The sequence below is a fragment of the Salvia hispanica genome, chromosome 3, assembly GCF_029641045.1.
Source record: "Salvia hispanica isolate PSC_SH4W2 chromosome 3, Shi_PSC_v1, whole genome shotgun sequence".
In the NCBI taxonomy this organism is placed as follows: Eukaryota; Viridiplantae; Streptophyta; class Magnoliopsida; order Lamiales; family Lamiaceae; genus Salvia; species Salvia hispanica.
The window spans coordinates 11,647,250-11,675,164 of record NC_142694.1 but is presented as its reverse complement, the minus strand read 5'-3'; the positions used below and the strand labels follow the sequence as shown (position 1 = coordinate 11,675,164).

General features: G+C 33.6%; 3 protein-coding genes across 3 annotated transcripts; all 3 read left to right on the top strand.

Moving 5' to 3' along the window:
- Positions 1-9,100: 9,100 nt before the first annotated feature.
- LOC125211721 (Putative N-acetyl-gamma-glutamyl-phosphate reductase) lies at positions 9,101-12,868 on the top strand. Its single transcript, XM_048111629.1, has 14 exons — positions 9,101-9,280; positions 9,423-9,578; positions 9,788-9,895; positions 10,067-10,153; positions 10,324-10,374; positions 10,536-10,607; positions 10,837-10,956; positions 11,302-11,362; positions 11,452-11,532; positions 11,780-11,859; positions 11,936-12,025; positions 12,252-12,380; positions 12,463-12,574; positions 12,649-12,868. The coding sequence occupies exons 1-13, from the start codon at positions 9,218-9,220 to the stop codon at positions 12,568-12,570; spliced, it is 1,206 nt and encodes a 401-aa protein (XP_047967586.1). The 5' UTR covers positions 9,101-9,217; the 3' UTR covers positions 12,571-12,574; positions 12,649-12,868.
- A 1,466-nt stretch (positions 12,869-14,334) lies between these two features.
- On the top strand, positions 14,335-16,422 carry LOC125215775 (uncharacterized). The gene is made up of 4 exons (XM_048117316.2): positions 14,335-14,481; positions 14,813-15,229; positions 15,811-16,063; positions 16,224-16,422. The coding sequence occupies exons 1-3, from the start codon at positions 14,440-14,442 to the stop codon at positions 16,042-16,044; spliced, it is 693 nt and encodes a 230-aa protein (XP_047973273.1). The 5' UTR covers positions 14,335-14,439; the 3' UTR covers positions 16,045-16,063; positions 16,224-16,422.
- Positions 16,423-26,182: 9,760 nt separating this feature from the next.
- LOC125216335 (transcription factor HHO6) lies at positions 26,183-27,915 on the top strand. Its single transcript, XM_048118026.2, has 5 exons — positions 26,183-26,563; positions 26,642-26,847; positions 26,933-27,323; positions 27,407-27,483; positions 27,555-27,915. Exons 1-5 carry the CDS (start codon positions 26,338-26,340, stop codon positions 27,780-27,782), a joined length of 1,128 nt encoding a protein of 375 aa, XP_047973983.1. The 5' UTR covers positions 26,183-26,337; the 3' UTR covers positions 27,783-27,915.

Genomic DNA, 27,915 nt, shown 5'->3' with positions numbered 1-27,915 from the left:
TCATCAACATCAAAGTCGACTCCCAAAAGTGAAGTTCGACGGTGGAAACTAGCAAAAACAGCTGAAATTAAAACAATTGTATCTTCGCCCTCACTAGGACGGTGTTACCAAACTCGAGATCTTTAGAAAGTACCCCCCTATCACGATTATCCCCATAATTTTTCCCAAGTGTGTGTGTAAATGTATGAGCTAAGAAGAGTAAAACTATCTCTTGCGCTGCATGCTCCTCTCTATTTATAGGCGTTTTAGTGGGTCCAGCGAGGAATTGATAATGACTTTGTTGCCCTCAGCTGTAGACTCCCTTTATCACGCCAATTTCCTCGTAATTCCTGCTCATTTCGTTTCATTCTCCTGCTAGACCATCTCCTCCATAACTTCCTCGATCTAGCCATTTTCTTCACACACCTGGCTTAGTAAACGTGTTAGATCCAGCAAATTATAACATTACTTTGCACATACCGGTGCATGAAATTAGCCTTATCAATATACTTCACGAAATTTAAAAAAAGGTAAAATATTTGCAAGCTGACTGATGATATTATGGGACATGAGGTAATCTCTATATACTTCACTCTAAACGCGTTTTACTTTACTGAAATGAAAAAACAATGCACTATAAGCATGGATCACAAACACTTCACTCTAACTATGGAATACTTCACTTTAAGCACATTTTACTTCACTGAGATGAAAAAACATATCACTGATAACATGCATCACAAACACTTCACTCTAACAATGAAATACTTCATTCTACGCACGTTTTACTTCACTGAAATGAAAAACAGTGCACTTTAAGAATGGATCACAAACACTTCACTCTTAGAATGGAATACTTCACTTTAATCACATTTTACTTCACTGAGATTAAAAAAATAGATCACTATAAGCACGGATCACAAACACTTCACTCTAACCATGTAATACTTCACTCTAAGCACGTTTTACTTCACTAAGATGAAAAACCAGATCACTATAAGCGTGCATCACAAACACTTCACTCTAACCATGTAATACTTCACTTTATACAAATTTTACTTCACTGAGATGAAAAAATAGAGCACTATAAGCATGCATCACAAACACTTCACTTTATCCATGGAATACTTCACTCTAAGCGCGTTTTACTTCACTGAAATGAAAAAACAGTGCACTATAAGCATGAATCACAAACACTTCACTCTAACCATGGAATACTTCACTTTAAGCACATTTTACTTCACTGAGATGAAAAAACATATCACTGATAACATGTATCACAAACACTTCACTCTAACCATGGAATACTTCACTCTAAGCGCGTTTTACTTCACTGAAATGAAAATACAGTGCACTATAAGCATGGATCACAAACACTTCACTCTAACCATGGAATACTTCACTTTAAGCACACTTTACTTCAGTGAGATGAAAAAACATATCACTGATAACATGCATCACAAACACTTCACTGTAACCATGGAATACTTCACTTTAAGAAAATTTTACTTCACTGAGATGAAAAAAATAGATCACTATACAAACACTTCACTCTAAGCACGAATCACAAACACTTCACTCTAACCATGTAATGCTTCACTCTAAGCACGTTTTACTTCACTGAGATGAAAAATCAGATCACTATAAGCGTGAATCACAAACACTTCACTCTAACCATGAAATACTTCACTTTATGCAAATTTTACTTCACTGAGATGAAAAAAGTGAGCACTATAAGCATGCATCACAAACACTTCACTCTATCCATGGAATACTTCACTTTAAGCGTGTTTTACTTCACTGAAATGAAAAAATAGTGCACTAGAAGCATGAATAAAAAACACTTCACTCTAAGCATGAAATACTTCACTTTAAGCACATTTTACTTCACTGAAATGAAAAAACAGTGCACTATAAGCATGGATCACAAATACTTCACTCTATCCATGGAATACTTCACTCTAAGCGCGTTTTACTTCACTGAAATGAAAAAACAGTGCACTATAAGCATGGATCACAAACACTTCACTCTAACCATGGAATACTTCACTTTAAGCACATTTTACTTCACTGGGATGAAAAACATATCACTGATAACATGTATCACAAACACTTCACTCTAACCATGGAATACTTCACTCTAAGTGTGTTTTACTTCACTGAAATGAAAAAACAGTGCACTATAAGCATGGATCACAAACACTTCACTCTAACCATGGAATACTTCACTTTAAGCACAATTTACTTCAGTGAGATGAAAAAACATATCACTGATAACATGCATCACAAACACTTCACTGTAACCATGGAATACTTCACTTTAAGAAAATTTTACTTCACTGAGATGAAAAAAAATAGATCACTATAAGCACGAATCACAAACACTTCACTCTAAGCACGGATCACAAACACTTCACTCTAACCATGTAATACTTCACTCTAAGCACGTTTTACTTCACAGAGATGAAAAACCAGATCACTATAAGCGTGCATCACAAACACTTCACTCTAACCATGGAATACTTCACTTTATGCAAATTTTACTTCACTGAGATGAAAAAAGTGAGCACTATAAGCATGCATCACAAACACTTCACTCTATCCATGGAATACTTCACTCTAAGCGTGTTTTACTTCACTGAAATGAAAAAAATAGTGCACTATAAGCATGAATAAAAAACACTTCACTTTAAGCATGAAATACTTCACTTTAAGCACATTTACTTCACTGAAATGAAATAACAGTGCACTATAAGCATGGATCACAAACACTTCACTCCAAGCATGTAATACTTCACTCTAAGCACATTTAATTCACTGAAATGAAAAAATAGTGTACAATAAGCATGGATCACAAACACTTCACTCTAACCATGGTTATAAAAGTTCTGAATTTCCACATTCATTTTTAAAAATATTTTGGGATCCAGATACATATCTCAAAATTTGAATTTCAAATCGATTTGGATTAAGCAAAACCGAAATGCTTAACCATATAGAAACGACCACAAATATAAAAAAATTTATTGAAAATAGCTTTCAATCACCGTCTTCAACGTGACATGAACGCTGGAGGAAAACACGACGGAACTTGTCAATAAATGGCAACACATCACCGACAAGGTCGACGAGAATCTCCTCCTCAGACTATTCCTAAACCCTACCAACCCTCCGGCGACCTGAAACCTAACAGGCGCCGCCTCATTCACGTCGATGTACCTTGGTGGGGTCCACGACCTCCTCCCTATAATGGAAGAGCAGTTTCCTGAGCTGGGATTGACCGAAGATGATTGCATGGAGATGAGTTGGGTGGAATCCCTTCTCTTCTTTGCTAACATTGATGACGATGAGGAATGGAGGAAACATGACGAAAAATGGAGGTCACAGTGGTGGAACCCGACGTATTTGACATAGGGAGAATAGAGAAGAGACAAAGGGAAATGAAATGTTCATCAAATGAGGGAAAGAGAAGACCCTTCTCATTTTAATTCAGTAAAATGACCAATATAACCCCGAGTGAACTAAATTATTCATATATTAATTCAAAACCTGAATATAATGTTAAAAGTAATCTTAGCCCTTGATTTCTTGATCTTGTGGCTAAGATTTATTCTCTAGGTATATACTTAAGGTGCATTTGCCCCATATCACTACTCTTTTTCTTTATATACTCCATCCGTCCCATTAAAGTATTATATATTCTTAGTACGGCACGAGTTTTATAAAGTAAAAGAGATATAGAAGAAAAAAGTAATTGAAGTATTGTTAATGGAGAATGAGTTCCCTCTTTGTTAGACACGGGATTTAAGACACAATTAGTAAAGTAAGAGAGAAAAAAGAAAAAAAGTACTCCCTCCGTCCCATTTTAGGAGTCCCGATCACTTTTGCACACTCGTTTTATAATAATCATAATAAATAGTTAAAGTGGATAAATAGTAAAATAAGAAAGAAAATAATGTTGACAAGACTCTTCTCAATATTATTCCCTCTCTTACTTTACCATTTCTCCACTTTAACTATTTATTATGGTTTTTATAAAAATGAGTGTGCAAAAATATGACCGGGACTCCTAAAGTGGGACAGAGAAAGTGATTGAATTATTGTTAGTGGAAAAAAAATTTCAAAAACTAGAAAGGGCATACTCTTATTCTATAAACTAGACTATAAACTAGAAATCATTTACGATGGATTTTTACCTTAATCAATGAATTGATCATGGTCTTGAGTTTGAATTACTCCAATATTTTTTTCTATTCATAGAAGTTTCTCGCGAGTTCATGGACCAATCTACATGCTCCCATTTCCCCAAATATAAAATTAAATACTCTCTCCGTCCCACAAAAGATGTTACACTTGTGGGATGACACGGGATTTTAGGAGGTTTTGTTTTGTGTGTTAAATGAAGTGAGAAAATATAATTTTTATATTAATGTGAGAGAGAACTTTTTCCAAAAATAGAAATGTGACATCTTTTGTGGACAAACTAAAAAGCAAAGTGTGACATCTTTTATGGGACGGAGGAAGTACTATATTTGGTAGCAATTTTTTCATCTTAAAAAAACTAATAACTTTGTTTCTTTGTTTTTAAATTTATACTCTCTCTGTCCCATTAAATATGCAACGTTTGATTTTGCGCACTTGTTTTGAAAAAATTATAATAAATACCTAAAATGGTGAAAAAAATAAAGTAAGAGAGAGAATATAGAGAAGAGTCCCCTTCATATTATTCTCTTTTTTACTTTATTTTTTCTCCACTTTAACTATTTATTATTATTTTTTCAAAATATGTGTTAAAAAGCAAACGTTTCATATTTAATAGAACAAATGGAGTATTTTTAAATGTGAACTTCTTGTATACAACGTTTATTTCAAATTTTTGTACTCTATCAACCTCGAAATGAGTAAATGATCCTCTATCCACAATCTTTTATGTTCCCATTGGCAGAGAAATACATTGCTTGTCGTGGTATATATATAAAATTACACAATAATCTAATGAAAATATTATATTTCTAATTAGAAATAACTCAAAATATTAAGTGAATATACAACACGAGAATCACGTGAACAAACATGAATGGTCCTTGCTCCACCAACCAAACTACTTGATCATGTGACGAAAAAGAGAATTGAAAACAAAAATGGCTCGAGATTTGATTTTGCTATTTTGAATCTCCCGAATAAACGAAAAAGGAGGATGTGAAAATAAAAAAATACATGTGTCGTACTATTAAAGTCTTGACGACGGATTAATTTGATAAAACAGATATTGTTATTCATGATAGTGATCCAGTTCAAGATCATCAAGAGGTAATTCATTCATTGAGTTTAATACAGACGACATATTTATCATCTCTAGATGATTAAATCTCGAGTTACTGCAAAGTAAAAGACCGATGAAATTATAGAAGTAAATATTCTTGCATTTATGCTACGGCACCATTCAGTCTAGCTCCCACAGCCTTTCTACTAATCAGCTAACATGATTAATTCGATTTAAAAAACTCAATCAAAAACTATAATCATCACATTACGAACAACTATAAGCTACCAAAAAAGGATTGTATATATATCATCAATTTGCCATCGCGATAATCGAATTCAAAGCGACAAAATAGAATGAAATATACAATAATGGAATGTTATCTTCGTGAAAATGAAAAAAAAAAAAAAAAAAAGAAAAAAGAAAAAACCTAAGGAAGAATGCCTGCATAGAAAGCTGGAACAGGAGCAGTATTGGAATGATCTGCAGATCTTGTTTGATGAATAACCGAGCCGACTGCTTCGAAGAAGACGATCAAGAATTCGATGGCGAGCTTCAACGCTTCTATGCACATTTCCAGCTTCTGCATTCCTTCAAATTTCTATATCTGTATATACTTTGATTTTTCCTATTTTTGATTGGAAGATTTTCTTCTATTTTCCGCGTCTGTGGTTGGAGAATAAATGGAGATTTTATATGTATTTATACTAGCAATTACATGCATATGAATTCCGATAGGAAGAAGATAAATCTGACCTTTTGAACTCCCAAGAGCCAGATTGATTATAGATAAAAGGCGTTTTATAATTTTAGGATAACGAAATTATTGTATGTCACATTTATGTATACTATGAAAAATCTTCTTTAATTTTTCTAGACTCAATTTATGTATGTACCCTAAATTGAACAATGAGGACCATAATTTTTACCTTGGGAGAGCATTTTGGGGCCCCCACGTGACATATCCTGTACTTGTGCTTCATAAATCTTATTTCAACTCATTCCATTCACAAACCGACATATATATATTTGAATTAATTTATCATTGAGAATTAAAAGGATAATTGTAATTTAAATCATGTATTTTCGTTAACTTACGATCAGTTTCATAACTTTTGAAATATTACTGAAACTACTATAGCATAATCATTACGACTGCAAAGCGATATCATTACATTTTGCATGTTGATGCTGATATATCTAAAACTACATGGTTATATCGTAATATCATATTAGTTTCGATTTTGACTATCATTAGACAATTGCAAAAAATTGAAAATTTATGATTTTATATTCCAATATCAAAAGATATATTAGGATCAATGTATAGTTTTATATGACAATTTCAAAATTATATGTCTATTTGGATTTAAATATGAATAATTATATAGTATGGTCATACTAATACTTTGGCAAAGACATACACCTTGAGCATAATTTACTCTGAATTTGGCTCCAATTATAAAAAACATCTACGAAAATCATCATTTAGGAGGCACTAAACATAAAATTTACAAGCTAAATGACACTAGCTAGCACTTTGGTGCTCGCTAAAGTGTCGCACACAAAATTTCATTAGCATATATCGTTGCTCGCGAAAACTTGTCTTTCGAATTGCAACATGATTCACGGAGGATTGGCCAATAATATTTGCTAGCACCACAATAATTGATGGTTGGTATGACAACCATGAATGTTGGGGATGGATAAGATTCAGACATTTGGAAATTATTTTAACTGGAAAATGTTGTAGACTGGTCTCCAAATATGATGGGGACATTGCTCTTGAGATGGGGTCTATAATAATCAAGTGCCTCATCTGTTTTTTATAATTTGGTCTGCATTTCTCTGTGTGTCACATTTTACCATGTATCTTGCCTTGATTGTGTATGTTATTCAAATGATAAAATTTAATTCCAATCATGTAGGGTTATATAACAAATAACAAATAAATACAAATTGGTACCATCTCATTGGTGGAATATTAAAAGATTTGTTACTTATTATATTTTCAAATGGGTGTTCATCCTACATCCCTCATTGGTCAAGAATCAAGAAGATTTTATCAGATTATTATATTTTCTAATGGGTCTTCATATTCCAAGTGTTAGGTTTTAAGAAATTATTTATTTTGCATGTGACATACGTGTAAGCGATGATTTGGTGTTAGGGATGATTACAAGCAATCAATCATTATATTTCAAAGCTGAATTACAATTTACACACTAGTACTATTTGATAATTTTCTTAAATATATGGTACGGACATTTTTTTTTTCGTTTACCAAATTATTATAGCTATTGTTGTCAATTGTCATGTACATATCATTGTTAAAAGGGAATCTAAGAAGAGTTTATTCTTATTACTTTAGACATTAACATTAAATCCGGTTACAGAATATCAAGATTAGTTTTAGATGATAAAGGAGTCTTCGTTAAGATTTTGATTAAAAACCTAATTAGGATCGCTACACCATTCGCATGTGAGAGACAAGCTCAAGAAAAATTCAAAGCAAGTTTAAAACGTAACACAAGAAAATAATTTTAAATGATTAGTTTAGATAATATAATACTCCGTACTCTGTTTTCTAAAATTAGAAACTTTAGCAACGACACAAGTTTTTAATGCAAAATGATTAAAGTAAGAAAGATGAAAAAATAGCTGAATCAATATTAGTAGAGTTTATTTTCTAAAATAAAAAGTTATTATTTTTACGAAACTTAATAAAAAAGAAAAAAAAATTATTTTCAGTAAATGGAGAGGGGGAGTATTAATGGAGAGAGGGAGTATTAAGATATTGAATCCCATATTAATACATTGTTCCTGAGTTTATAGTTTGCGTAATCAAAGTGGGCAAGGTACCTTGAGCCCATTAAGATGTAAAAGCTATTGAAATTTTCTTGATAGGCTAAAAACGAACCTAGCCCAATTAGATTTATAGCTGTCATAAATTAGATTGAGAACATTCATAGAATATAATTACTAAATTTTATAGTATGATGGATTGATTAAAAGACATGAGGATAATTGTGAGGGTCACTCGTATAGGACAAAGAAAATACTCCCTATGTCTTTAAATGTCTAATTTTTCATTTTTGGTTCGTCTATCAAGAAATATTTCATCTTACTTTTACTGTTTTTGGTAAATGGACCTTACATTCATTTTCTTAATTTATTTCACTCACATTTTTATTATAAAAGTAATATATAAAAATCAAATCATTTTTCAAAATTCGAATCGACCAACTATGTGACTTTTAATTGTGGACCGAGGGAGTACGTGTTTAAAATATTGGGAAACTAAATTAGGAAGTATGACCATCATTTTGAAAGTGCTCTCAACCACTTCTGAAAGTGGAGAAGATCAAATATGCACATGTCTTCGTATGAATAGTTCTCTATATTTGGATTATTCTGTCTCTCTTTTTGAGCCAACGTTGTAATTTTCTTAATTCCTTTTGTTTGTTTATTTATTATTTTGTTACTATAATTTACTAATTTTCTTATTTTGTCCCAACTTTGAGAAGAACATAGTTTTATTATATAACGATGATATTGATAAATGTGCATTAGTATTGAACAAAAGAGTATAGTACAAAAAATAAGTTTCAAAAAATTAATTGAAAATAACTTGTGGGCTATCTATATTCACTAATATTGGGCCTTAATATTATAATTGGAAAAGAGAAAAGAGAGATAGGTTACAGACTAAAAGCCTTAATTTTTCAGAAAAGATCCCTCCGGTGCGTTCCCTACAATTCCACCCCATTTCAACTTATTCAACTACACGTTTCTATAAATTGAAATGCGAGTTTTAATAGCGGAAGACGACTAATTGATTGAACTCGAAGAAGCGGAGTATAAATTTTAACGGAAATGTTTAGCTTCACTTTCCGCAGTTCCTCAAGTTGAAACCTTACATTTTTCCTATATCTATCACGTTTGTTAGTTTGAAGAAAAGAGGATCGCAATTAGATGGGTTCACTGGCGTTTCTGCATTCAATCAGTAGCCCTCACGGCTGCTTCATCAAATACAAGGTATATGTGGCACTCATTTTCTGCAGCTTATTCATTTTAATTTTAGGGAATCGGTTCAAGTTTGTAGCTTTAAGCATTCTGGATTCTGGGTTTCTTTTTCTGAATATGGGTAATGATACGTTAATGCTTTTTTTTTTTTAAGGATGAAGTCAAGAATTCATCGGTTAAGAAGCTTTGTGTTAGAGCGTCTGTTGCTACTTCAGTGCCTCACAACTTACAGGTTGAAGAAAATCAAGGCAATAAATTGGAAAAGTTCCGAATTGGTGTGCTTGGGGCCAGTGGCTACACTGGTTCTGAGGTATGGCATTTCCTTTTGCCTACTTTTTTTTTTCTCCTTTTTAAATATTGTACTTATTCATTAGAATCTGTTGTTAGTAGTGTAGTACTTATAATAAAGGATGTGCAATTGTATGTACTTGCTTTGAGATGGAAAGTTTGATCTGTTTGTGTGCTTGTTTGATGTATTGAGAAGGGCTAGCGTATATAAGGTTCTTCTTCTCGCTGCAGATAATCAGGCTGTTGGCAAATCATCCAAACTATCAAATAACGTTGATGACAGCTGATAGAAAAGCCGGCCAGTCCATTGGATCAGTGTTTCCTCATTTGGTCAAGCAAGTATGTTTACTCACCCTCCTTTTGTAATTTGTATATAATGCTCCTAAAAGTGTCATTTGAGCATTAACCTCTTCCCTATCGCTGCATCTTTACAAGCACCTTAACTTTCCTACTATATGTTACTGATGTTATGCAGTAGTATGAGATTCTGAAAAGAATGTGATTCTATAGGATTTACCAGATATGGTTGCTGTTAAGGATGCCGATTTTTCGAATGTGGATGCTGTGTTCTGTTGTTTACCTCATGGCACAACTCAGGTTCCTTTTGATCTTCGTATGCCCTACTAATTTTACGGACAAAATTGATACATTCAGAGTTCATTTCTGGTTTGCATTTGCTTTCTTGTTACACGTTTCATACATTTGGCCTGTTGCTTCATGGTCATCGTAATGCGTCAACGAAAGTATTTACAACTTATTTTGGGCAGGAAATCATCAAAAGTCTACCAAGTAGCTTGAAGATAGTCGATCTCTCTGCGGTACTTCCTGATTCTTGATATATGATCTGTCTTTCTCATCCTATCTATCAGTGATATTCTTGAATACTACTAAGAGTACACACTATGACCATATGTAATTTATTTTGGGGAATTTGGCTTACACGTGTAGTCATTATACAGTCATGTTAATGGTTATGCAGGACTTTCGCCTTCGTGATGCCAATGAATATGAGGAATGGTACGGTCAGCCGCATAAGGCACTGGAACTGCAGGTCAATCTTTTGTTTCTTGATTAATGACTAAATATTCAATGTTCACGAGGTTCTGTTTTAAGCATGCTTCCATCATTTAACTCAAGTGGAGGTTGTTTACTGTCTGTGACCTCCTTTCAAACATTACAAAAAACGAAAAAGAGAGAAAAAAAAGAAAAGAAAAGAAAAGGGCATACACTATTTAATGAATTTTCTGTGCCTCATAAGTTACCTGTGCTGGCAAATGCAGAAAGAAGCTGTATATGGCTTGACTGAGATTTCTAGACCTGAGATCGAAAGCGCACGCCTAGTTGCGAATCCTGGCTGCTATCCAACTTCTATTCAGCTTCCACTTGTCCCATTGATAAAGGTTGGTTTACATACTTGGGTCTATGATTGATCATTTGCATATTGAATTTCTGTTTTATCAAGGATGTAAATATTCTGTGGTGCAATGCAATAGCCTAAGAATGACTTTTCACTATCTGGGATAGAAGTGTTAAATTCAATGGCCCGAGTCATTATCATGAAAAACTAATGCCTTGCCCGTGCTTTATTTTTCTACGCTAATGAGCTAATTCAAAGCATAGGAGATTAAGCTAGATGCATTGATCATGTTCCTTTTATGGTAGGGAGAGCTTGTATTATCTAGTCCAAGACAGGCAAGTTACACAACTGAGTTACTGATTTTTCTCTAACCTTTATGTGTTCACAGGCTAATCTCATTCGAGTTGAAAACATTATTATTGACGCCAAATCTGGTGTTAGTGGAGCAGGTTAAGCCACTGTGCACATCTCTTTTCTTTAAAAGTGAATTGATTTCAGCCTTATAGTGTGAGATTAATTGGTCCCTCCTATAACACAGGCCGTGGAGCTAAGGAGGCCAATCTGTACACAGAAATAGCAGAAGGAATGCATTCTTATGGTGTAACCAGGCACCGTCATGGTCAGTGACTAATTTTTGTATGTCCTATGGTAAACCTCGTGGCACGTTTATTACAATGGGAAATGAAATTTAGTTTCATTGCGATATTTTATGTGGGAAGTTGACCTGCCTTCTCTTACTGGTGTGTTATAGAAAGAACTGATCAGGGTTCATGCCAAATTTTGTATCTTCAACTAAAACCTTTTTCCAACGATCATTTATGCGCTATGAGGATTAATTTGTTTGCATTTGGTGACTTCCACTCCAGTGCCAGAAATTGAACAAGGACTATCTGAAGCAGCAAAATCGAAAGTTACTGTCAGCTTCACCCCACACTTGATGCCGATGGTATGACTGCTCTAGGATCAATATAATTGAATTTGACCATATAGAAAATTATTTATATCCACAATTATCTCCCCAGAGCCGTGGTATGCAATCAACTATTTATGTGGAAATGGCCTCTGGAGCATCTATTGAAGATTTACGCCAACATTTACGACATGTTTATGAGGTAAAATGACTTGTTTTTGGCACTGCATTAATAAACCTCTGATGGTCTGATACCATAGGTTTTTGTTAGTTTCACTTTTATACTTTATATTTCGACTGCCGGCTTAATAATAAGGTGCCAAAAGTGACGCGTTAGATTTGAAAAGAAAACCAATTTACTAGGTATGTTTTTATTATGAATGCACAAGTGGGAGAGGAACTGAGCTGCTGATCTGTTACATTTACAGAACGAAGAATTTGTTGTGTTGTTGGAAGACGGCCAGGTTCCTCACACTCGACATGTTAGAGGATCCAACTACTGCTTGATGAATGTATTTGCAGACCGAATCCCAGGAAGAGCAATAATCATCTCTGTTGTAAGTTTGAAATCAATTCTCTTGCAGATTACAATGAACGTAACATATGCTTACTTTGGTGTAACTCTGTGATGCAATGTAGATTGATAACCTTGTCAAAGGAGCTTCAGGGCAGGCTCTACAGAATCTGAACTTAATGATGGGAATTGCAGAGGATACGGGACTCCTTTCGCCACCTCTGTTTCCATAGAATGGTGAAATATGCTCAAACAAAGATAAAATTTGTTTGTAGCACGTCGAGACAATCTAATATTAGCTGTTTCTGTAGGTGGTTTGCATTTGATATCGAGACGGGAAGATCGTGAAGGTGTAACGTAGCTGGGTATGTGCTGAGCCGCTGGTTTCTTAGACTTCCAGAATTAGATATAACTCTCTTGTCTTGCAAAGGATTGGTGTTTTCTGCGTCTCATGTTGTTTTGATTAATGGAAATAATGTGTTCCTTGCAATCACATTATTAATTAAATAAAGAGAGAGTCTTTTTTTTTAATGGAACCTCCCTCACAAATTAATAAATTAAACAATCAAACTTGAATTTTTTTGTACTAAATATCTTTTTATCAAGATGAGACAATAATGAAACTTTTTGTTTCATGTATACGAGTAAAGAAATGAGAATATCTAACTATAAGGGCACGGGTGATAGCCCTGAAACAGCACTGTAGCAGAGTGTTTTCCACCGACTGGTACGCCTGAAATTATTCTTCCGACCCGGTAAAATGCAGCCGGGTTCACACCCCCATCTACTATTTTCAGTCAATTCATGTCAACTCTATCAGAGTTGAAGTGAGGTATTAGTTTCAAGGTGTGCTGAAAATACTCTTCAGGCCGTTTATACCCTCGCCCACTATTCGTTGGTCTCACGCCGCAGCTCCCGTCGGCCACCATTTTTGGAGTTCAATTCCGCCATAGGTTTATTCGAATTCTTCGATTCAAGCTTTTGATCTACTGGGTATGCGTAATTGATTCAATTCCGGCGACCACATTTTTTCTGTCATGTTTTTCCATTTTTTCCGTCAGGCCTTTTCCTTTTTCCGACGAGTTTCAGCCGGTTTCTGGGCGTCATTCTGCCGCTGCTGTGTTGGCGAAGCTTTGCGGAGTATTTTCGTCAAGTGTCGGTCTGTTTGGAGTCGGTTTTGGGTCTGTCCTTTTTTCCGTCAAGTTGTCCGGCGAGGGATGGTTTAGTCATTTCATCTATCTTTTCAAGGCTTGGTGGACTCAACCAAACACCACATAATGGGCGGCATAATTTTTATTTGATGTACCAAACACCCTATAGAGTTGTCCATGAAAGTGTGAAAAGCCCATATCTACAAAGTCATGAAACAAATTTTACAACCTACCACCCGAGCCCTAATTGTCCTATTAAGACAATTTTTTTTTTAATTGTCCTATTAAAATGACATACTACTACTAATTTTTAAAATAAAAATAATATTATTTTTACTTTTTTCTCTTACTTATTCCTTTTATTCTTTCTTTTTTTTATTAACTCACAAAATAACACTACATAAAAAAAAGATATTGGCATATAAAAACACAAAACTTTCAAAAACAACGCTTTTCCCACGAACTTTAAAAATGACAAATAATATTACGAACTTTATCCCGGGTTAGTTTTTTCCCACGAATGAAAAAATTCATGTTATTTCAATAGATTGAAAAACAATTTTGGAAAGTGTACTTCAAGAAAAACTATTTTCAAAGATTGAAAAACTTGAAACTCTCAAAATTGAAAATTGTTGTCGAGAAATTACGAAAAAAATTCGTATCATAATATCATTTGTGGAAATTTTTTCATTCGTGAGAATAAACAAATCCGGGTAAAGTTCATGATATTATTTGTCAATTTTAAAGTTTGTGGAAAAAATAAACTTTTTGAAAGTTTTGTAATATTAGATGACAATATCCAAAAAAAAAAAAATATAAGCATTTCGTATATAATTGAATCGGAAATGAAATGCAGATTATAAACTGTGTAGCGAAAAGAATTTTCTTCTTAAATTTTGTTGAAAAATGTTGTTGTATGATATTTTTAGCTAACTATCCACCCCAGAAGGCATGGCGCTCAAGCTCAATGCTTCGGCTGTGTACTCACTGCAGGTTCTTATTCTTCCTGAATTGCTTCATTGTTTATCAGAATATCGTCAAAATTTGTATGGAAGTTGGAGCGATTGGGTGTTTGTGCGACCTAATTTCATTTTCGAGGGTTTCAAATTTGTCTTCAATTATAATTGGGTGATTGTTTCATCTATCTTGCTTAGACAATAGACGGTGTGTTTTTAGTTTTTATGATAAATTATGTACTTATATTCTTGTGCTACTCTGCAAACCATTTGAATCAATGTAGATAATGAATTGAACAAGCTTCTCTTTTGCTGGTTAGCATTATAGTATTAGTAGTCTTACATTACAGTGTCAATTGTGTGTACAGAGCCTTCAGTTACGCCACAGAACTCAGAGCTGCTTATGGAGTTGCAAACCTAATCGATTGTATCGAAGAATTTCGTGCAGTATGGATATGGCTGCTAACCAGCCATGTGATCCTAAGAAATTGAGCATCAGTCATATTGTGGGCAAGGCAACAAGTTTGTGGGATACTTCTCCTCGGCCGCTCAAGACGTTTCCCTGGAACAAGACGTTAAATCACTTCATCCAACTCGTTGTCGACCTTGTGTTGGCAGTTATCAGAATCCTAGCCATTCCTGTGTTTTGTACAACATCAATCACTGAAATGTCTTATTGTGCACATGAAAGGAAGCTGTACCTTATCCCACTTCCGTTTCTAGTTGGTGTCGCTCTAGCCGGGGTGCTACACAATGCTGCCTTGGAGTCGTCTTCGTATCTCAAGGTTATTTTTTTACCCCCATCTTATGTAGTAATTGCTTTACATTGTAAAATGCTTGTATGAGAGTAAGGAAAACCAGATACATATTGATGGGACTGTGACCTAAGAAGGTGAATTTCCACCATTGTTTGCCTACGAAATGTGTACCTTCTACACCGAAAGGGAACGTGATATTTAGAGAATAATAGAACTCTTTATTGTTACAAAGGGAACGAAAATAAGTTTTTTGGTGTGTTTTCTGTTCGACAATCTGTGTGGTATTCGCTCCAAATAGTGATATCATGGCCTCGGAAGTTGAAAAGTTGCTCGTTTTTTTATATCATTTGCACAATCATCTATTAAGTACTTCATTATTTATGAGTTATTAACTCATGACTGGAGCAGGAACATCAAATGCCATAGTATTATGCGAACAACTCAACGGTTAAAAATGAACTATTACAGTGTTCTACTCAGAGACACCACTCTCGAACACACAACACTTTCTTTTGCTTTTGGCCTAAATTCTATTGCAGTATTTAGTAAGTGTTTGTGATGCATTTGTGTTTCTAAATGTTTGTATCACTTCTTTATTGTGACTGCAGTACGCAGAAGTCCCGTGGCATCTGATTGCTCTTCTAACATCCTTTGCACTGCTCAAGTTTCCTGGCCCTTATTACCCATATTGGGGCCGTATATTCATTCCTCACATGGCAAACGGAGCAATATTGAGGACCTTGTGGCTCTTGTTTCTATGGTTCCGAAAGCCCCAAAAGGCACCAGAAAATAACCACGGTGATTCCGTAGCCGACAGTCCTAAAATAGACATGGTCTCGTAGCATCATAAACCCTCAGCAGGTAATACACACGAACCTTGGCTTGTAGTATTGAATTTGGTAATGTCACCTAAGAAACAGAAAGGTAGTGTTTTGTCTGTAAATTATGTTACTCATTATGTTTTTATCCTAGGTTTGAAGGCATGGACAAATCTTGATTTATTTCTTGAATCTGTACACAGGTGTAGATGCAGTTTAGCACTTCGGCCATCAGCTCAACTATTTGGAAGAGGTTTTTAGGTTAATTGCAAAACAAATGTTTGATATAAGACTATATAAGAGAAGATAAGGATGAAGACCCTCTCTACTCTTTCACTATACTCGAATGAAATGCCAAATATCTACAACTTTCACTAGCAATTAAATTACATATTGAAGTCACATCTTATTGCACAAGCTAGTTTCATTGTACAAAATAAAATTCATCATTGTTTCATTGTTTAGTATGTCACGTAGGTAAAGAGTTAACGATGTTCATAGATATATAATGAAATGTTTTCAATTGGAACACGGACGGAAATTTTTTTGTATAATTTATACTAACTTCAAATATTTATGCTAGTATAAAACAAATGAAAATTATTTTGCATGAAATATGTAAAATAACAATATTGAAGAAATGCAATGGAAGTATTGAGCAAGAGAAGATATAAATGATAGGAATAGTAGTATAGTCGACAATTCTTTTATCTTGAAATTATGTTAAATATTTTTATTACTTACTACTACATGTTAAATCTAATAAAAACAACATGAATTGCTTTTTATTTTGGAAATAAATGAAGTGGATAAGATAAAAGATTATCTTTTTCGAAATGAATTGTCTACTCTTTAATTCATGATGCAACCACACTAGAATCCAAGCTAGAGAATCCTTCACGCATGCTCTAGAAATAAATGGTGCAAAAAGATACTAGTACTACTTATCACCCACCACAACGCCTTTTTTTTATTTGAAATCGATAAATTAAAATTTTCACTAAATCAAGTCCAACTTAATTAAATTGTAGGATTATAATCTTTATCAAATTACTGTCTATATATATAAAAACATAGGCCACGTCCCAAACATGTGAACGACTATGTAAAAATGAGTCATAAAAACTTCTTACCTTGTAAATAAAATACTCCTCCTCCTACCGTATGGTGATATGAGTGTCCAACTTTATCATCTTTGTTCATTCATCAATATGACCTTAGCTTATGCCAATTTTACTATAAATAGCAAAAAATAGGTTTTATATTTCATTTTTTTTATATTTTATTATAAAATTAAAATATAAAGATATGAGTCAGAAACAAACATGACAACTAATTAATCGTAGACGAAAGGAGTAATAATCGGGTCGAGGTCGCTATTTAGAAATTATAATAGGTAGAATAAAAGAGAACTTTACCATAACCAAAATGATTGCTTGTAATTACCATGCCTTAAAACAATATCAAAACATTGATTTTGATCAAATAGTTGCAGGCTTGGACTTTGTCTCAGTCATAAAGCATTTCATTATTATGAATTTATGATAGCATGTAAGATCTTGAATGATAAGTTTGAAGCCTTATATACATGCAATGATCCAACACAAATAGTGCTAATAATACCAAATAATTATCGTAGCACATCATTTAATTGGGGGAAAGATAGTATGTCGTTATAATTACCAATGTTTGGGGGGAACAAACATATATAATCATCAAGAATCAATGTATTTTCATGCAACACTAATTAGTTCAAATGCGACATATCATATTGACCGAATTAAATATTAATCGTAGCATTCACTTTATCAAAATTTCAACCTTTTTCTTGTCATTGGATATTTATATATACTTTAATATTTTAATAAGGATGAAACCCCAAAATAGCTTTTTTAGTGGAAAAGTAGTTGAAATGAAAAAAAAAATATCGTAAGAAATCAAAACTAACGTTTCTAGTGAATGGAGAAAACAAGTGATTTCCCACGTGAAATTTTATTTGATGGGTCCAAAGCTAAATTTGCCTTTCAATATCGTAGAAAACTCTTCCAATCCACCAATCACATAAATAAAGAATCAGTTTTTTTCTTTTTAGTAGATAAGCAGGAACAGTATTGGAGTTATATCATCTGTGATATTGTTCGTTACATCTATATGGCATTGATGATAACCTTTTTTTTTTTTTTTTGCTATTACAGTATTTTGATTAGATAATATAAAGTTTGAATTTATTTATCTTTTTTAGGTAACTAAAAAGGGGGGGAATGATTGATGGCGTGAGCCTAGTCCACATGGAGAGGGAAGGCTTTTCGGTTTTCAAGGGTGTGTTTGGCCCAACTCAAAATACTAGGTTTTGGGGGAAACAAAAGTATAGGGTGTCAGTGGATTTATGTTTTTTTGTTAAATTCAGTGGATTTATGTTGTTCAGTGCCATACTTATTTGAACTAGTACTCCAGCATTTTTGCAATTTTAAGTTCGTATTTTCCATTAAAGCTGTGGTAATAAAGATATTCGTTAAAATTAGAGTAGTAGAAAAGAAAAAAATGGAAAAAGAATATAGAAAGTGGAAAGGGCAATCAAATTCAGGAACGCTTGAAAGATATGCGACGATTCGTCTTTCCATTACCGAATATAGACACCATATTTTTGTGGGTCCCACCACCCAAATATTTTTAATTTGTTACACTATTTTTTCCATGTATCCGCAGCGGTCGTCCTTGCCGACGTACGCCATCCTTGTCGTTGGCAAGGACGCAGCTGCATGTTGTTCGTCCATGCCAGCGACAGAGCGGTGCTCTTAAATAAGAGTACGTCCGTGCCTCTGAGAAGGCTTACGTGGTGGGCTGCGATTGGCCAACAGCATAGCAGTTTGGCAATTTTGTTTTTTTCTTTTTAAGAAAAAAAATTCAAAATAAATTAAAAAAATCATTTTTAAATAAAAAAATATTTTCCCACTTCCCAATAAATTCCGTTCTCTACACACTTTTAATTTATTTTACCCAATTATATGCGTAATTTTATTTTTTAGGATATTAATTATGTATTTTTATTTTTTAGGATTTTAATTATGTAATTTTTATTTTTTAGGATTTAATTATGTATTTTTTATATTTTAATATATTTTTATATTGTAGAAATGTTTTTAGTAATTGAAGTATTTAAATTGAATAATAGAATGGTGAGACCCTTGAGCTTGTCCTTACGGAAGAGCATGAATGTGAGTGTTGTACTCTTGCCTAAGGACAAGGAGTAAAAGTGGATCCGGCCCATCTCCATGCTCTTATTTAAGAGCACGAATGGGGATGCTCTAATGTTGCTTGATAGATAGTATTACAAATTGCCACGAATTTGAAGAAATATAAGTGTATTTTATATATAAAAAATAATTAGAATGAGTTAGTATAATCAAGAATATTTTATTAAATATAATAAAAATAAATCTATCATTATTGAATAACTATATCACCTTAATATGAGAAAAATACTACCCTATACATATACTCCCTCTGTCCCAAGGTAGTTGAGTCATAGTATTTCCTTCTGGGTTGTCCCAAATTAGTTGAGTCATTTCCTTTACGGACAAAAAATTTATCTTTTTTCATACTTTACTCTCTTTTTATTTCTCTTATTTTATTTTCTCTTTTACTTTACCCTCTACACTTTAACCTTTTTTTATATAATCAAAAGGCTCAACCGAGAAATAGTGAGCAGGCAAAAAAAAAACAACACAGTCCAAAGTACCAGAAGTCTAAAACCAAAGCTAAACTAACAACCAACCAAACAGAGGCACACAGGCCTCAAAAAGAGCACACAAACGATAACCACAAGCATGCCCGCACAACAAAGCACAAAACAAGTTAAGTAAAAGAAGGTCACCTCCTCAATGATCTTTTATTGCATTCTTGGTCCTAAGCATGTAGCCCGACCATCTTCTAATCTTGACCAATTTCTCGTACATTTGCCTTGGTAGGAAGGGAAAATTTGGATACCACCTTTGATTCACGACCCTAGTCTTTAAAGTAGTAACCTTTTCTCCATTTCCCAATTCGGGACCATCTACACTTTAACCTTTAACACATTAATTTCTTAAATCTCGTATCCAAAAGAAATTTCTCAACAATTTAGGGATGGAGGAGTATAATTTAAAACCAAGATCTTTCACATAAAATAAAGTTTTTGTTACTTCAATTTTGCCACATAAGTTAGATGTGGTCGCCTCACGCATGTATTCTTTACTTTACAAGTACATATTACTTCCACGATGACTAAATTATAGTAGTACTATACTACTATTTATTTTCTCACTTAGTGATGATCAACCTTTTAATTTTTATTTGACCTTTTATTTTATTGTCTTTTATATACTTATTACTTTATTATCTATTCGCTTAACTTGCTAATCATCATTTTTTTAAATTATCCACAAAAAATACTCACTTATCACTGTACAAGAATTTGTAATTAACTAATAAGTATATATGTTAACAAAATGAAACAATGAGTAGTATTTTCCTTTTTTTTATCAATAGATCTAGTTTAGAGTACTAAAGAAACACACCCTTGGCATATTTTCCAGCTACACTTCTTTCATATCCAGTCTTAAAATAATAACATGAAGACAAAATATTTCTTTATATTGAAGACCACAAATAAAAATTGTTTGGAATGCACTTTTGTTTAGGGGAATAAAACAGTAGAAGAAATGATGAAGACACAATAGCTGGCTCTAACAATTGCATGCCTCAGAATGATTTTATCAAAATTCAAAGACAACAGGCTTCCTCGACAAGAGTTGAAAACTTTGAACGAATCAATACAATACCTAAGAAAAGTAAAAAGCATATGTGACCCAAAATGGGTACTCCAAACAAACAATCAATTGATGAAATGATTTTATTATTCCTAAATTGCAAGGACTTGAAACTAGACCAAAACCAATCAACTCCCCTAAAAGTAGACAAAGACCACAACCACTTGAATTACTAGAATGCCCTTGAGACTAGGGAAGAAACTTCATTAAGCTTACCTTATGTGAGACATGGATTAAGCTTACCTAATGCTTTTACGACTTGTTACATATAGCTAAATAAAATGAATCACTCCTACCATCCAAATTTGCGTGCAACAATTAATATAATTGAGAGTCCGGGAATATTGGTCTCTAAAATCATGAATTTTAATTAATTTGGTGTTTTTCATGAATTTAAAATTGATCTAATATATCACAAACTTTATATTTCATGTGTTATTTCCCAATCCAACCCAAATAAATTATTTACGGCGAATGCTTATTCTATATGAGCAACCATAAAACATTTATGATAATTTAGACAACTTTTCAAGTTCGTGGTAAGTAAGATAAAAAAAAAAAAGGCACGATTTAGTAGTCCAAGTAAGATAAAAATGTTGTATACCTGAATTTGACCAAAATTTATGATTTTAAGGATCAATATCATTATAATTAAATTCCTTGCAAGTTTTATAAATATATACTCCATCTGTCCCGCAGAAATATGTCATATTTTTTTATGACATATGCATTTATGACAACTTTAGTCTATCTTTTTTTATTTTATCATTTTTGTCTTCATCATTTACTATATTATTTTAATTGTTTTTTTTTCTTTTTTTCTCTTACTTAATCAATTGCGTATTAAAACCGTTGAATTCTAAATGCTTATTTCTATGGGACAGAGTGAGTAGTCTCTCCGTTCCCTCATAGTTGAGTCATTTTTTCATTTTTGAAAAGTTTCTTCATAGTTAAGTCTTTTTTTCCATATATAATAAATTTTTTCTTTTTCTTACTTTACTCTTTCTTACTTTATTCTCTTTATTTTATTCACTCCCTAATTTATTCTCTCTTACTTTTTTATCTATTTATTTAACACACTCAACATTTTTTTTTAAATTATGTGCCGAAATTTTTTGCTTCAACTATGAAGGAACGGAGGAGGGGGTATTGGAGAAGGATGGAGGGAGAGAGATACCCTAGTGACAAGGGAAAGGCATAATGCGATCACGTGAAAGATGCTTTAGGGAGTGAAGGGATTGTCTGGTGTCGTTTCTCAAATACCGTTCATTTTAGGTATCTATCATTTTTATTCTCACTCACACACACACACACACACACACACTTGGATTCCAATCCCAATCCCAACCGAATAAATGACACATGTGACATGACAATGATTCAATTTCTGAATCTTGTGGGGGAAGAGGGATTTTAATACATTAAATCAGCCCTACTTCTTGTGTAAAGATTCTTCACTTTTGGCCCTTTTTAAGATTAGTGTAACAAAACAACATCAAAATTTGATTCATAAAACATTAATATAATATAATAAAAAAAGGATAATCACAATTCACAGCCCTTGTTACAAACATGTATGCTAGTACTACAATTTTTTACACAAATTATTTCGTCACACATTGCTATAGTGTGAACTTTATTATCTCCTGGTTGCAAGTTAGTTATATGAATTTTAGGTTTTCCTTGGTAGAAATTTAGTAGTACTAATATGTTGACAATTTGCCAACTATAAAGTCTCTCTTTTTTCAATTTGAATCATGAGTATGGAATGACAATAATTAAAATATTCTCCCAATTGTAAATTCAGATATCACGAGTCAATTAATGTATATTCATGTGATTCGTGATTATAAATAAATAAATCAAATGTCATTTGGGCAAGTACTACGAAAATCTTTAAATTGGGTGGAAATTTTGTTCACCTAAGCTAAACATGAAATGCAGATATTCTTGGATTCTTCTAAAAGCAATCATGGTGTGAAATGGAGACCAAGATACCATTCCTTGGATTCTTGGAAAAGGTATTAAAATGCTAAAATAATTAATAAAGTCTTACCGAAATATAATAATGAATTTGTACCCTAAAAATTATTTAATTGATGGATTCTTGATTCCCATTGGCACTATTAATGTGAAGAAATCGCAACTACTAATATTCTTCCGCATGAAAATGCGCTAACAAATTGATGCATCTTTCTCGACTGCCAAAAACGTGTGTTTCTTTGACGTGCCCAACTTCCAATTCCAATCAATTATTGTAATTCAAAACACTATTAGAAGGAATCTAATGTTTATTTTTTACCACATAGTACAATAAATTTAATAATCATTATTTTGTTTGTCCTATTTCATTTCTAAGTCAAGCAACTTACTTTAATTGTTAGTTTTACATAGGTAGATAGGTGTGATACATGTATATTCCATGTGATTTTGTAACAAAAAATAATACTAATAGTAATATGACAACAAAATGGTGGAGGGATAACTTTATCTCGAAGCACTTAAATATAGATGCATGAATGTGAATATTCACGCTATCGCACATGAATAGTTCATTTGTTAAAGATTCCTTTTTTAGGTTCATGCCATCAATGGGTCTAACCTAGAAATAAAAACCCCTCATTTGTTATTGTATCTAATTACAGCTTTCCATGTTAAGAAATTTAGTTATCAATTAATTTATTTCTAATTTTGGTAAAATGGTTATCAACGTATCAAGGCAAAGAACACAAACAGATTAGAGCCACGTCTAAATTACAATCAATAACACAATCTTTATAGATGAATGCAAAAACTGTCAAAATAAGAATTTAGCAAGACAATCCAAACAGTAACAAAACTAACACAACATTAAAAAACACACGTATATAAATTTACAAATAATAAAATCAACTAACAAACAACAACACACATCAAAATCAGACTCACATATCCCTTTTAGGTTTTAGCAAATTAAAAATGAACGGTACATATTATACTCACACTATATGTCAAGAAAATTATACTATCTACAATTTTATTCATATTTGATCATAGTATAAATAGTATGAAGAAGACAATCCTCATATTCCAATCAACCGAAAAATGTAGCTTCCATGTTTAAAAAGAATTATTTAAAATGAAAATAATTAGCTAAGAATAATATAAAATGGGGAATCTCTCTCTCTCTCTCTGATGCTCTCGCTTTCTTAGTTAGAGAATAGAGATGAGCAATACAGCACAGTTTACCCCACCAGATTCCTTATCTCTAAGCACCAGAAAACAGAACCAGATTGGTTGTACCACACGCATTATTATCTGTTCGTCGCGCCACATTTCCTATCCTTGTCAATTTTCCAACTCTTTAATTGTACTCCTAATTCATTCAAATTCTACCATTATACATCAATTTAAACGTCCAATTTAATTGTAGAGATATTTCTACGTTGTAGTGTATTATATTTTGCTTAAATTTTGAATTTGATTTATGTTCGTAACTAATACTCCAAGTCACACTTTTTTTCTTTTTTGGTCATTTCGCTCTTATCTACAATATTTATTCTTTTGTAGAGGTACTTTGTTACTCTGGTATATGGTTTTATTTTACACTACTATATAGTAGTAGTACTAATATTACTACAAGTCTACAACTTTAGAAATATGTGATGAAGTAAAATTTATTTACTATTTATTTATTGTTTTGTCTTGACTTGCTGTGGTCCAGATGATTTGTAATTTTTGCAATTGTAGTATTCATTGTACGATTAAATAAAACGGGGGAATTGAAGCTAATATCTTAAAAGTTAGGATTACATTTATTGTGTCATGTGAAATGTCCTTGCTAGGATAACACATTTGAAATAGTTCACAAACTTATAAATGCTGTCGACCCAAAAATGTGCATCTCCCTGTTTTTATTTGACTTTGGTGTCATATGTATTAATTCGAGCATGCAATTTATCTCACAAGTACGCCTCTAAAATCTACTTAATTTTCAATTATCATTTATTTAAAATTTTATCATTGAGATAAAATGTAAAGAGAAATGAATAAAGTAATGAACGGCTCACATGCGTCTTGGCCTTCTTTTTCTCTCTTGGGAAGGAATAATGCACTAAGGAATCTAACGTCTACGGTTTCAAATAAATCAAACTATTTAATGTCGTTTAGGTAAAAGAGTTGAAACATTTGAATTATTCCATGTATTTGTGTTATTATTCTTCATCTTATCTACCTATCTCCACGCCACTTACTTCATATACCCACAATGTAGGGACTGCTTTTTTTCTATAACAATCTCTGTCTATTACATTAATATAGTTCAAAATATACAATATTGGTCATTTTTCTTATTAATATTTGATTCCCATCATTTGTAAATTTCAGTCAAACAAAATATTCTATATAGTAAATACATCTGCAGTTGATAAGCGAGAGGTTTGAGTATCAAACTTCATTGCATCTAAATAACTATATTTTAAAAATAAAAAATAATAATAAAATATTGGTACTACAGAATTAGGGACTGTGAAATTGAAATTGGAGCCGCTAATTCTAAATTCAATATTTAGTATCACAAAAATATTTAGATTTGAAATTATTTATCAATTTAACAAAAAATTTCAAATAGTTACTGTATAAAATTAGATACATTCAAATTCAATATACATCCATAACACACACACACAATAATGTGGGTTGTGAGTGTTTAATGTGTATTTTGGTTGTGAGTGTTTAATGTGTATTTTATGTGTACGGTGTATATTTTTGTGTGTGTGCCCGCACAATGAATATTACTGTGTGCCTTAAGTGAATATGTGCACTGTGTGTATTGTATGTTGTGTGTGTGTTATATATTGTGTGTGCGCATATAATTTTTTAAAATTTAATTTATAGTATCAATTACTCTCTTCGTCCATGATTACAAGTACACATTTAATATGACATGGATTTTAAGAAATACTATAGTAGAAAGCGAGTGAGAAAAAGTTAATAAAATGTGAGTGAGATTAAGTTGGTGGAATATATTACCAAAAATGGACAAAAATAACAAAATAAAATGTGTATTGATGGGGAAGGAAATACTTTATTTTTTAATTTCTACTAATTCAATTCGAATTCTAATAGTATCAATTAAATTTCAATTGTATACTGGACCTATAGTATTCATACAACTTTGTTTGTAGAATAATAAAAATGTGCAGGAAGCAGGTCCATTGTATTCCCCCACACAGATTCTCTCACTTCAAATTAATGGAGAAAGAGAGATGAAATAGGAAGCAAGCAAAACGTTAAAATATTATGCGACGAATTGAAAAAGACTTTTTTTATTTCCAATTTATTCAAATAATTATCCATTCACAATAGGCATTAGGCATAAGGCATATTAGCCTCCCCTCTGTCAAAACTCGGCGTTGTTCAACAGAATCTTCATCTTCTCGCTCCACTTTCTCTCTCTAACCTCTTCCTCCTTCCGTCTTCCTTTATATATAGCCCCCATCGCTCACAGATATCAAGATCTGTGAACAGAATGGGATCGTTGATCGCGCAGGGCCTCACCTTAGATTGCACTCCGCCGTCCAAAGCTTGGACTCCGAGATCCACCACCGAATTCCTCGCTCAAGTGTCGAGGCTGGATAACGTAACCGAGAAGATTTCCAAGCTCGATGATTACGTGAATCGGCTGCAGGATGAGATGAAGAAGATCGATGCGTTCAAGCGCGAGCTGCCTCTGTGCATGTTCCTCCTCAATGACGGTGCCTACTTTTAATTTCCCCTAATTCACGAAATTGAATTTCTCGTTTTTGTAATTCTGATGATGTGATTAATTGCAGCGATTGCGAGGATCAAGGAGGAGATAATGCGGTGCCAGAGCTCCAATTGTGAACCGATTTTGGAGGAGTTCATACCGCTGAAGAAAAGTAGCTCCGATGATGAGAAAGCCGGTGAACAAGTGAAGGAAACGGACATTGTGGATAGGAGAGAGAAAATGAATTGGATGAGCTCTGTGCAGTTATGGAACGCCGATAGCAATAAAAAGGTAACTCAAGTTGTATTTAAAAATTACTCCTAGTAAAAATGAAATCGGATTGAGATTGTTGATTTACGGATTTGTTGATGAACAGAGGAAGGAGGAATCGGTTGATCGGGCGGCGATCGAGGAGCTCTTCCGGAGCGGTAAAAGCAGCAGGGCGGCGGGGAAGGCGTTCTCCCCTTTCAAAGGCTGCAGTAATTTTCTGGCGATGGCGGTGGGGAAAGAGGGGAGGGATGAATTTCCGGCAGCGCCGTCGCTCTCGCTTCGCACCCCTGAGATTAAGAGTTCCACTGAGGAGATTTTTCGCAACAATTTCAGCTCCAAATCGAGCTCCAGCAGGTCCGGATCATCGTGCGGAGCCAACAGCCAAACGAGTTTCAAGGCCGATTCGCAGCAAAACGGCAGGAAGCAGCGGCGGTGCTGGTCGCCGGAGCTCCATCGCCGCTTTGTTAGCGCCCTGCAACAGCTAGGAGGCGCTCAAGGTTTGATGAATTCCAAAAATTTGGATCAGTTTGCTTCAATTGATCATAGATCTGACTTGAATTTTGTGTGTGATCAATCGCAGCTGCAACTCCTAAACAGATCAGAGAGCTGATGCAAGTCGACGGCCTCACCAACGACGAAGTGAAGAGTCATTTGCAGGTGCGATTCTCTCATGATCACTTCCAATTCATCAATCAATTTTCAAATTTCTCATCGAATTCACATTTCAGAAATACCGGCTTCACACGCGGAGAGTTCCTCCGGCGACGAACGCATCCGCCGCCGTGCTATGGGCGTCGCAAGAGCAATGCGGCGAGTCGTCGAAGCCGAGCAATTCGCAATCGAGCTCGCCGCAGGGCCCCCTCCACCTGTCGTCGAGGGGGGGCGACAGCGTGGAAGAGGAAGACGACGACAACAAATCAGAGAGCCGCAGCTGGAAGAGAGAGAGCCATGTATAGAAGAAGGAAGCATAATAGAGTTTTTGCAGATACAGAGAGGACCTTCATAAAATATTTCAAATTTTTATCATGTACAATAACATAGGAAAACCACCATCTCTCTATGAAATTTTGAACTTCATCTTTAAATTTA

Excerpts from the sequence above, each read along its gene's own strand:
- LOC125211721 (XM_048111629.1), top strand. The coding sequence starts at position 9,218 with ATGGGTTCACTGGCGTTTCTGCATTCAATCAGTAGCCCTCACGGCTGC. Across the intron at positions 9,579-9,787 it reads GTGGCTACACTGGTTCTGAG|ATAATCAGGCTGTTGGCAAA; the intron begins GTATGGCATTTC and ends TTCTCGCTGCAG. Across the intron at positions 11,363-11,451 it reads ATCTGGTGTTAGTGGAGCAG|GCCGTGGAGCTAAGGAGGCC; the intron begins GTTAAGCCACTG and ends CCTATAACACAG.
- LOC125215775 (XM_048117316.2), top strand. The coding sequence starts at position 14,440 with ATGGCGCTCAAGCTCAATGCTTCGGCTGTGTACTCACTGCAG. Across the intron at positions 14,482-14,812 it reads CGGCTGTGTACTCACTGCAG|AGCCTTCAGTTACGCCACAG; the intron begins GTTCTTATTCTT and ends TTGTGTGTACAG. Across the intron at positions 15,230-15,810 it reads AGTCGTCTTCGTATCTCAAG|TACGCAGAAGTCCCGTGGCA; the intron begins GTTATTTTTTTA and ends TTGTGACTGCAG.
- LOC125216335 (XM_048118026.2), top strand. The coding sequence starts at position 26,338 with ATGGGATCGTTGATCGCGCAGGGCCTCACCTTAGATTGCACTCCGCCG. Across the intron at positions 26,848-26,932 it reads ACGCCGATAGCAATAAAAAG|AGGAAGGAGGAATCGGTTGA; the intron begins GTAACTCAAGTT and ends GTTGATGAACAG. Across the intron at positions 27,324-27,406 it reads ACAGCTAGGAGGCGCTCAAG|CTGCAACTCCTAAACAGATC; the intron begins GTTTGATGAATT and ends GATCAATCGCAG.